General features: G+C 44.0%; 1 protein-coding gene across 4 annotated transcripts in view; it reads left to right on the top strand.

Moving 5' to 3' along the window:
- Positions 1–17: 17 nt before the first annotated feature.
- The window catches only part of DGKD (diacylglycerol kinase delta), a 61418-nt gene continuing 49915 nt past the window's right edge, over positions 18–11520 (top strand). For all 4 annotated transcript variants that reach the window (XR_008432656.1, XM_053952055.1, XM_053952054.1 and 1 more), the window contains exon 1: positions 18–201. Coding sequence is in view for 3 of the 4 variants with exons in the window: in XM_053952055.1 (XP_053808030.1) it covers positions 52–201 (150 nt within the window). In the remaining variant the exon portion in view is untranslated. The remainder of the gene's footprint in view (positions 202–11520) is intronic.

Raw genomic sequence — 11520 nt, 5'->3', positions numbered from 1 at the left:
GCGCGTGCGGGGCCGGTAGGGGGCGCCGGGCGCGCCGCCGGTCCGTGCAGCATGGCGGCGGCGGGGGCTGAGCAGACACAGCCAGAGCCGGCCGCCGGCGCCGCGCCCGAGGAGTCGTCGGACAGCGAGCCGGAGCAGGAGCCCGGCTCCCTGCAGAAGCTCATCCGCAAAGTCTCGACGTCCGGGCAGATCCGCCAGAAGGTGCGTGCGGCGGGAGGGGGCCGCGGGCAGGGCCTCGGGGTCCTGGAGGCGCTGCGGCCGGCGCTGCCTCCGCGTTACGATCGGTGCCGCCGCCTCTCCCTCCCGCCCGGCACGGTCCGCGCCTCCGCCAGCCCGGGCCGCCGCTTTGGGAGTTGCCAAAGACCCCCGAAGCTTTCCCCTGGGGCCTGCCACCGAGCCCGTCCCTCAGGGAGCTGCCGGTGATCCCCCCCACATCCCACTCCTCTCCCCTCACAACGACCCCTCAGGAGTCTGCCTGTGACCACCTCACATCCGCCAAAGCGCCCCTCAGCGACTCGGCCATTTCCCCCTTTCCCCCTGTTGGCTGGAAAATCTTCAATTGTAACAAATATTGTCTGTGTTAGAAAGGTTTATTTATCCCGTCGTTCTCGGTGACAGCCCAACCACCGCTCCGGGTCCTGCTGGTGAACCTCAACCCCCACGGCAGAGATCCCCTGACAACACCCCCAACAGCTGTCCAGGCACTTGTGAACCCCAGAATGCCCCTCAGGGATCCCCATAATTAACTGTTTCTCAGGTGCCCGTTAACAGTTGCCCCCTAAATGCCCTTCAGCGTCTGCCAGTGCCCCACAAACTGCCCTCAGGGGCTCCTGGAGTTGCCCCCGGTGCGTCTGTGAACCTCTCCAGTTCCCCTCCCCAGTAGCCCAGCTTAGGCCACCTTCTTCTCAGTGCCCAGGTTCAGACCTCCCAGGGAGCTTTACCCAGCTCAGTGAGCAGTGTACTCAGTGAGCAGCTCAGCAGGACCCCGTCTTACTTCTTTCCTTCCTTACCCTCTTTCTCTGTGATATTTTCTTGGAGTCATGGAGGTCAGATTTGGGCTCCTACTCCCTAGTGCTGCTCCATTTACCTGGTAGTTGAATCCTCAAGGGCATCCTCACCCCATGAAGCTGCATCTCCCCATTTCTCCTCATGTCACAGTTGCCACGGTCTCCTTCCTCACCTCCCCCTGCCTTCCCTGAGAACCTCTGCGCATCCCAGCCATAGCTCCCTGTCACAGTGTTCCATTATTGCTTTCCAACACCTCCTTCCTCCATGATCCTGATGTAGTTGGCACAAGTCACTGTCTCATCTTCACAGCTCTGCTCTGGAAGGTGCAGCCCTCGTTATTCCCTGCAGTCTTTGTGTGGTGCCTCCCTCAGCATCTTCCCATCCTTTTTGTGTATCCTAATTCTCCCCATCTCGCACTGTGCTGTTTTACCTTTCTGTAGCCATATAACAATATTTAGCTTTCTGTCTAGTCAAGCAGTGATCTTACAGCTGGTTAGTCTTTGTTCACAGCTTTGTCTGTCTTGCTTTGCCTTCCTGGTAAGGTAACAGTCCTTTCCACCCAGGTTCCCTTGGTTCAGTCATATTTTATCCCTCTGTGGCTCATCCTGGAACAATAACACCATTTTTATGGGCAGTAACAACATTCTGCAGCTATAACCAAAGCTGTAGTTCTTCTGTATTGTTACTGTAAAAGAAGATGTGAAGGTTTTCTTCAGTTTTAGAGTGGGAACCACACATAGGGAGTTTCCATTTTCTGTACTCTTTTTTATTATAGCAGCATGATTTTTCTTTGTAGCCACTAAGCTCCTGAGTAACTCTTGGACTGTTGTGTCATGTGTTTCTGCTTAGAAATACCAGGTTAGTTACTCTGTCATCACCTGCCTTGTGCTCACCTTGTCTCTGCAGCATGGACAAGCACAGTGCAGCTGTGGGGATGCAAAAGCTCGCTCAGCGCTGGTGCTGCAGCTCAGTGTTGCTTCTCTTGTACTCATAGCAAAGGACAGTGAATGTCTCTGCATGGTGCAGTGTCTTAAGCATTGTTCAAAGGTCTCTTTCTCATGCTGGCTGATTTGCCCTGCTTTCAAACACAGGACCTGCCATCATTCTGCTGCACATCATTGTTTGGCTGCGTTGGTGCCAGTTATGAAACCCCTGTGACAAAGTGCAGTGGTACGTGAAGACTGTGAGGGGGCTGCTTCCTCCATCTGTGAGGTGCTGCTGGCACTGCCACTGGCTTCTTGGGCTGAGGCACTGTGGGGTTGGGCTGTCAAATGGTTCTTTTGCCCACACCAGGAAACACTGGAGCCCTCTAAACCTGTTGATGTTCTGTATCAAGCAGATCTTGGCTGTGCTGTAGCACTGGGTGACTTAAGATAGTCTGTTATTCTGCTGTGAAAAAAAAAATAAACCTTTTGAAATATTTTCCTGTATCGAGAGTGCTGAATATTAAGAATTTGGCTTGCTGGAGATTGGATGAACCTTGGGATTTTTTAACACCACTTGTGGCAGGGGTCTCGTGAACAGGAAGGAAGGATGCTATACTCTGTCTCTCTCCATGGTGGTGTTTGTGTTGAGAGCAGGGATACAGTGGCTTTTCCAGTGTCAGAGTGGGAGCTCTTTCTTATAGCAGGATGTTAGAGATGCTAAGGTGAAAGGTGCATTGAGCTGTATTTTTGTTTGGCTATAGCAGAACACATCCTCCTGTCCCTACTTAATAATTTTCCCTGTTTTACGTCACTTCTGGTGTCAGCATGGCTGGAAAAAGACGAAACCAGCCACTTGTATATACAAACATAAGCATATTAAGAACAAGGATTATAAACAGATATTGTCTACAGCTATTAAGCTGTGTGTTAACGCAGCTTAATAGCTGTAGACAGTAACAGGTTAACAGCTGTCTGTTAACCTGCCAAAAACCTTTGACTAAATCATGTCAAATTTTCCAAGTAAGCCCAGGTATTATGGTATTCAGGATTGACTTGTTCTATTGCTTGTTGATGTAATTTCGGTTTGTCATTGTCTTTTCTGCACGCTGCTGCATGTATACTCTTTCCTTGCCCTGAGGGCAAGAAGCAAAGACAACTTTGCAGGTAATCATGGTTTTGATGAGATTTTGAGGAGCTTTCTTCCTTTGTAAAGGCCGACGTAATTCTGAATTTGTTGAATGATAGAGTGCTGACTACTGTAAGCTGTAGAAGCTGTTGGACAGGTCTGTCAGTGACAGTAAGAGATGCAGGCAGACTTTTACTATGGCCTGAGGATATAAATCTCTTCCGACTACATCTTTTGCTGCAGCTAGCTTAAGACCATGCCTGTATGTACAACTAAATCACCATGGAAGCTTACTGTTATCACAGTTCGAGTGTGAAATCTGTTGTGCCCATGGAATTCCTCAGAATTTACTTGTTTGTCACAGTTGCAAGCACTTTGAAGGTATGTTTTCCTTCCTCTTGTACTGCCATCTGTTTTCCTAAGAGATGCTGTAAAGTAAAGCTGCTTGCTTGCAAGACCATAAAACTTTAATGAATTTGTCTCAAGGCCCCACGATTGTCCAACTGTATTTGACTGAAGTAGCTTGGTGTGATAGTAGTGGGGCAAGTGGAGTCATTTGGATGTTTAAGGACTAAGGTGTTGATGTGCAGGGTCTAAAGGCAAATCACAGGTAACATCTCTTCAGCCAATAAACCTGTCCCTTGTGAGGCAGTGGGCAGGGTAAGGAGAAGTGGAAGGCTCAGTGTTTGGAAAGTGAAGTACTGTGTTCTAATGTACTTACTTGCTTTTAGCTAGAAAGAATTTTTGAGGCAGAGAAGAAGCTATAAGGGAAGCATGTTTAGCAGTCTATTATTATGGGGAAAGAATAAAGCCTCACATGATAAGGTATAGCAGGTAATGTGAGTGGTCTTGTCTCAGCTGGCTGAGAAGCAGAGGCTGAATTGTGTGCTTCATCAGCCATTTTGAGACCTGACAGACTTGAACCAGCATAAGGCCTCAGAGTGCACTGCTTTTAGCTCCTCTCTGATCTCAGGCTGGTGTTGGTGTAGCTGCAGATTAAGTATTTTTGAATGGATAGGAATGAGGAAAGAGATGAAATGAGCTAAGAGAAGGAAGATGTGTGTGAGGAGAGGCAACTGCAGGACCTTGCTCCCACCTCCTAAGCAGTGCTGAGACCTCAGCTGGAACCAGCTGAAGTGGTAATGTCATCTCATTGTCACTCAGCATGGACTGAGGCACAGGAATACTCAAAGTGGTCCTGGGAGCTGAGGGTGTGAAACCAAGGAGCACAGAACCTTTTATAAGCTCTGACAGTGAAATGTGCTTCTTCCTTTGAACTTGACCTTTCATTTCCAGCGTCACATTACAATGCTCAGAAAGCTGGAGGGTGGATGAACAGGCCATTTTCCCATTTCATTCATCAGTTCTGTGGGATTTCCAGCCTGCCAGCTTTGGTATGTTGAGCTCTCAGTTTGTTTACCAGACAGGATTTCAGCAGTGTCCTTGGGTGGCATCAGGAGAACTTCTTGTTTAGACTAGTTTAGTCTAAGTTCTGTTTACTTTCACAAGCAATTTCTCTGTAATATTTTCAGTTTATAAGCATTTATCATTGCCTTGAACTTTTTAAGACAAGTTTGCAGTGTATATTTCACCAGAGTTGCTAACAGAGCGATCAACTCTCCAAACTTTCTGGGAAGCTGTCTAGCTCTGGTAGCAGAGATATGTCAAGTTCATTTATATTCTGAAAAGCAGTACAGATGAACTGGTGTTGAGCTTTATGCTGCACTGCACAGACTGTTCAGTGTCTGAACTAGCACATTTCCCTTCTCTGTGCTGTGTACCAGGTATAGCTGATGCTTTTTGTGCTATGGGAAGTTGTGATTCTTTCTCACCAGTAGCCTTGAGGTCTTGGAGCCACCCTGCAGGATAAAGGCAGGAAAACAGGGGAAAGCAAAATGTTTCTCCTGTTTTTTGTTCAAGATTCCAGAGTGTACTACACCGAGTCCTCAGATATATGGTGGGTAGCATGGGCAGCTGAAGAAAGCTCATTTTATTTCTTCTTGTATTGCCTATTAGATAAACTGTCCATTTTATAGGTAAAGAAGTGGTATTTTTATTTCTGGAGGGCAAATGTTTTAAGGTTTCCTGAGATTAGAGTGAGGAAAATGACGAGTTTATTAGTTTGAAATACAAATATTGAAAGAAGTATTATGATAAGAAGCAAAGCATTTCAGTAAAGCAATATTATAAAAGAAATAAGCAAGAAATGAAGAAGGAATTTTTCAGAATTCGTTACTCAATTCATATTCTGTCTGTGTCATCTTCCACTAAAACATATTAAAATGTCTGTATGTTTTGTTTTGCTGCCTTCTAAAAGGCTATCTGAAAGAGGACATTTTAGGATCTTCATGTGTTATAAATTGTAGTGGCTTATGTTTTAATCCAGGTAGAAACTGGGAACTCTTCACCTAAAGAGAGTGAGAACTGTTGAAAAGGAGAAGTTTTTGTTATTGAACTGAAACTGAACATCTTGAGCACAGGTTTAAGGACGTGAATTTTCTTGGATTCACAGTATGAACATACTAGTTTCTTCTCTGAGCACCAAGACACAGGTAGGATTTTAGGCTATATGAATGTTTCTGTCCCTTAATATACATTCTGTTTCATGTGCACTTCAGACTCATCTGTTTTGACACAATTTGGGAAGCCTCCCAGCGCTGTTTCCAGTGGTGTACTGTAAGTTTGCCTTGCTGCTGGAGAGTTTTGGATGTTGTATGAAAGCAACAGCTGTTACTTCCTTGTTAAAATAAAAAAAAACAAAAGCCAACAAACCCCTTACTAAACTAAAAAACCCCGCCGCACAACAAAACAAAGCACAAAACCACACGCACTTGAAGCGTTTCTCATTCCTTCTAACTATAGATCAGGTTCCAAGAACTAAAGAGCCAACATTAAACTTTTGCATGTTTTGAGAGCTTGGATTTACTTAGGCCACATCACTAAAACATTTCCAGGCTTCTAATTATTCTCTCTAATAAAATTAGAGATTAAAAAAAACATAGGTATTGAATGTTTTGGTTTAATTGCTTGCTTTTTTAAAAATAAAACTTAATTAAAATATTTAGACTATTTTCCCTTACCCAAAACCTCTTGTTACAGAAAAATTATTGAGTTTTTACTTTGGAGGTGTACAGGATTATAAATGAAAACTGTGAAATATCTATCTCCAGATTACCTGATTAGGAAATCCAGTATACCATGTGAGACACTGCATAACTTTATCTTCTTTAATTACAAATCTAGTCTGATTCTTTCTGCAGCTATACCTGCTATATGTAAGAGAAAGCACAAATGAGATATAGAGAGTTTTTCCCTATTCCTGGAAAGCTTAAGGTTTACCCTAGGTACTGGCAGAGCATCATTGGAAATTTCACGGCACACTACTGTCCCAAGTGAACACGTGTTCCTCTTGGAACACTTTTTTTCAAGATCTCAAATGCACCAACCATTATTTAAAGGATATTTTATTAACTCTCTGCTGAAACAGTTTGTTCCCTGCTTTTTCTTTTCAGTAACTGAGCGGTTACTGCTTCTTGTTTCAGTAAGAATTTATATTAAGATGTTTCTGTTTGGTACTGCAGCCTGATGGGATAGTCATCCAGGGGTAGTTGAGTTTCTGGCAGAATAGCTGAGGCAGCAGCACTGTTCCACAGCAGCTCCCATGGTTTCTGGTCCCTCCTCACATGTTTTATATAAAACGCTTCAGAAAGTAATGAGCTTATTGTGCATGCCCTGTTCAGTAGTGCTGCACCTCTGCAGCAGCAGTGCAGTGCTTCCACAGGGTGTGGAGCTTGCAATCTGCAGGCCCTGGACCACACCTGGAGATGACAGCACTTACATAGAGGAGGAGGTCTAAAGCTGGCTGCCCTCCTCTCATCCAGAGAGGAAAAGGTTGGTTTGATGGCTGCAACATTACCACTTCAGTTAGGCAAATGATTATTACAGGATTGCTTCATTTGGTTTTATTTATAGGAGAACATTTTGTTTCCTCACCATTTCATTGCTAAGTTGAAAAGTTTTACATCTGATCACTGTTCTGATGTTGTGGTTTGCCTTTTTTAAGAAAGGAAATGCCCTCTTAATCACATCATGCTTGTATTGAGCACATTGCACTTGAGACTTGCAAGCTTTAGTAAATTTATCCATGTTATTTTCTAGGGAGGAACGGTGATGCCACCCACAGTTTCCTATAGGGAAAATGTAGATACATACTTCTTGTATCGAATGCTAGAACTCACCCAGGGCATCCCCAGATCTGGGAACTTTGGCAGGTGGTGCAAGCTCCAGGTAATGTCTTACCCTGTGGGACAGCTGCCTTCAGTGGTCTTTGAAAGACAGAAATGTGTCTGATAAAACAGGGAAGACAAGCTGCCTGCCCTTGGAACTGCTCTCAGTTGAGGCAGGGCAGAGCACGCTCTAGAATGTATAGATCTATCATTGAGGTTTTATTAAAAATCAGCATTCTGGGAACTCACAGAAGGGGAACCATCCCCTTCTGTTCTGTTCAGCTGAAAGTTAACAAAACGGTGTTCCCAGGGCTGTGCTCATCTTTTTTGTTGTTGCTGGTGCTGATCAAAAAGTCTTTGGCATGGTCAAAGGTATTTGCAGGACATTAAAACAGGGGAAGTGGAAAAACAAATTAAAACTTCGCAGTATCCTTTAAAAATGATGTTAAATAGATGAGGAAAAAAAAACTTAAAAGCATAGGTTGTTTAATACATAAATATGGAAAATCTGATTGCGACAGTTGTTACAGATGAGATAAAAATAAATTCTAAGATACCTAAGTATTAATTAAATGGCCAAAGGCCAAAAGCCGCTTTCTGCTCTCAACCTATTTGAATACCAGTTGGAGTAAAAGGATGAGGATTTGCCTCTGCATCTCCCAGTCCCTACCAAACAAGGCTCCTTGCAGAATTCAGTAGCAGAGGTGATGGGAATCCTGACACAGTGGGAGGAAGCTTTCTTTCAGCCTCCTCAGCACCAGGGCAAAGGATTCAGTTTTCTTCCTCAAGGTATAACTTTCACTTTCCCATATCCTGAAGGTCTCTTACTCTTTCTGCTGACTTTTCCTTCCTACTTGGCCAAGGTCTCCATGACGTTCAGCGGTGTGGGAAGGATGGGGTTGTTGTGAGTGTGAGGATGAGATCCGCAGCTGTATTCTGCATGTGCTTTCCCATACATTCGCTGTTCTGTGCTCGCCCTGGTCACACTTCCCAGCCTGGTACTCGCATGTCAAATGGCCCTGACAGCCCACTATGGTGAGTGCCTGGCTCCTTCTGCTTACTGGTGAAGTGGATGGGGGGGGCTTAGAGTCGTGATTTTGGTAGTAACTTGTCTCTCTGAATGAATAAGAGCTTGTGATTTAAGCTGTGGGGGTACAGGCTGCGGCATTAGAGGGTTCTGTGTACAAGCTATGATTCCAAATGAGGTTCGATTGCTGTGCCTCAGCAGAAGAGCCACATGCTTCTGAGTTCAGGCAGGGGATTCTGTGGTGCTGGTGCATAGCTTGTGACAGGCATGTCTCAGAAGGTTTTCCAGTAGGTAGCGTGTTTTGACATATTTTGTGTACAGCGGAAATGCCCAAGGAAGGGATGTAGTCATGTATATATAATTTTAGATGGTAGAAAAAATAACAGTCAAACTTTTCATGTTTGTCCTTAAATGTATGAAGTTCATATTTAATTAGTACAAATTTACAGATTTATTCCATTCCAAAATTTTCAGGTAGCTATTAAACTGTTGCCTTTTTGCCTTTAGTTCTCTCTGTGGATGGGTTTGAGCCCTTATCTTCCATCTTTGCTATAGTTTGACTGGCGTTTTGTGCTCAAGTTTCCCTCTTATAATAAATATGTTTGGGAAGGATGCTGGGAGCCTATGGAAAGCATCCTGAGGCCTAAGCAGTTAGTGTGCCAGGAGTTGTCCAGCTCCTAACTCATCCTGCATCAGTGTACTGGTGTGTTTTTCATTCTCCCTTCTAAGTAGCTGACCAGAATATTCATCTGTTCTAGTACTTTTCTTGGAGCTCTCTGACAGGGCTCATTTTACCAAGGAGTTGTGTGTTGATTCGCTGTATGTTGTATTTCCTTCCCCATATACATTTTTGTGTGCTCTCAAAAAGTTTTTCATTTGGTAATTTGTTCACTTAAGGTCTGTGACTGTGCATCCCTTTCAGGAGAGTTGTTCATAATAGTAGCAGCTGAACCTGGTATTGAAAGAAGCTGGTTCAAAGGCCTGTTCTTTGTTTATTGGCTGCAGCATTAACTAATGAAGTGTTTGACCATTCATCTGTGCCAAGGCAAATTAAAGCCTTTTCAGTATTTATTTGATACCAACTCCTGTTTTTTACTGTGGATCTGGGGAATGAGCTTGCATTACCTGTTTCAGTGACATCTCAGCTACTTCATGGATAGGTTGCTGTGCTCTGCTCTGGCTTCTGCTGGCTCAGGAGTTGCAGGGAGGCTGTAGGAGAGCTGTTGGCCGTGCTTGCCTCAGTCTCTCGCTGGATGTGCCAAGTCCAGCTCATTCAGCAGGTCTGGAAGTTACAAGAGGAGAATTGGGAGGATGTTGTTAGGAGAGTTTTCTTAGGCTTTCCCATGTGGCTGTACAAAGGTCTGTACTGTAAGCCCCTTCCTCAGTTGTAGTGCTCATCTTCTGTTAGTGGGCCTCTGACTTATTGCCCCAGCTTCTATTTTGACATTTGATTCCAGTTCTGATTTTTTTTTTTTCTTTTTCTCCTCTTCTGGAGTCCTTTTTTTTGCAGTGAGGTCTCATAATGTATTGCTCTTTTGATACCAGTGAAAGAAATCTTAATGCGATTTTCACTTTTTCAAGAGCAAAGTGCATTTAATGTAGAATTCCCAAACAGGACTATGCAAACTGTAATTACCTTGTGCTCCCCTATAGATCTGTATAGCTCTCTGTGTGTCCCATCATTAGAATTGCTTTACTGATCCAGATTTCCCCCCTCCAAGCTTCCGGGAGTTCATTTCCAGGGTGTGACCACTGTCTGGTGGAAGGATGTTGCTCTCAGATTAGCTTGTTAACCCCTACCCTTTTGACATTTCATGTCTTATTCAATGGGGTTGATTGTATTTATTCCTATAGTTTCATTGTTGGATTTACAGTGTTTTATTTAATTTGTAAATATTAATTAGTTTCATGTTTATGACCACGGAGAGCTTTTATGACACCATCTACTAAAACTGTTTTACCCACAAGGTACAGCACTCAGATTTGTGCCTGCCCTAGCATGGCATGGCCATGTTGAAGTGCCTGCAGGCCTACTCCTATGCTTTTTGCCACGGCTTACTCAAAATCAGTGACTGGATGAGGTTGTTTGGTCCCTGGGGTTCAGCTGCCTGTAAAAATTGCCTAGTAAGCATCTATAAAGATAGCCCTGTTCCGCATATACTTTTGCATTTTGTTTTTTCCTCTCTGCATTTGGTTGGCATCAGTGTTTTGTGGTGCATACAAATAGAAACTGTGTGTGTCTTAAAGTTTTTACATTCTAAAGACACATGATCAGCAGAGAAATCCACATGCTGGGGACTTCGGGTTTGGGATTCTTGAGTTGCTATTTAGATAGCTTTGTTTCATTTTGCTGTTACCTTGTACATAGTTTTTTTCTGCGTTTGAAAGACGTGTCAGTGAAGCATAATTTTTGTTTTTAATATGCTGCACTGAGTAATTGCCCCTAAGAATATGTTATGATCTCAGCAATGAAATAAGTTGCATTGTTCTTCCTCTGTCTCTATCAAACATGGTTTGGAGCCTCCCTGTGCCGAGGGACACTTGCCAGCCTGACAGCTGGACATGCTTGATAGTCACCCTCAGTCTGGCTAATAGGGATTGTTTTCCAGATTAGGAAATCAGTTTTATTAAGAGCCCTACTTCCAAATGGGGCAATAGGTTTAAGCTTCAGGAAGGGATTGTCTACTCTTGTGTTTCATTTGGTGAGCACTACTATGTGCAGGAGAACAAGGGAAGTAATCTGAAAGTAGCTGAAATCTGACGTGATACTTCCTAACTTTTAGTAGAATCACTCATCAGTGTAGAAAGCACTTAATCTGTGTAGGCTGTCTCTGACCACCTGACATGGGTTACTGGGTGCAGAGACACCTCAGAGGAGCAGTGCTGCCAAAAACACAATTTTGTCTTGTTGGTTTTCTGAACAGCTCCTGTTAATCTTTTGGCTTCTTGTTCTTACAAGGCCGGAAGGGGAAACAGTGAAGCACAAGGCTCTCTTTCTTTTAAGTTCTTTTTTTTAAGTCCTCTGAGTTGTTTGAAACCATTCCTGTTGAGGTCAGTGGCAAAACTTTTCTTTTGTCAGATCAGGATTAGGCCTGCACCCTGCATCCATTTTGACAGGAGAAATCTGAGAACATATTATTGCTCTTCCTAAATGTCAAGTTTTGAAAGGGGATGAGCTGGGGGAAGGGTTGTGTATTGCTTGCCATA

The sequence above is a fragment of the Vidua chalybeata genome, chromosome 10, assembly GCF_026979565.1.
Source record: "Vidua chalybeata isolate OUT-0048 chromosome 10, bVidCha1 merged haplotype, whole genome shotgun sequence".
Taxonomy (NCBI): Eukaryota; Metazoa; Chordata; class Aves; order Passeriformes; family Viduidae; genus Vidua; species Vidua chalybeata.
The sequence above is the reverse complement of the archived record's forward strand: the minus strand, read 5'-3'. Positions and strand labels throughout refer to the sequence as shown.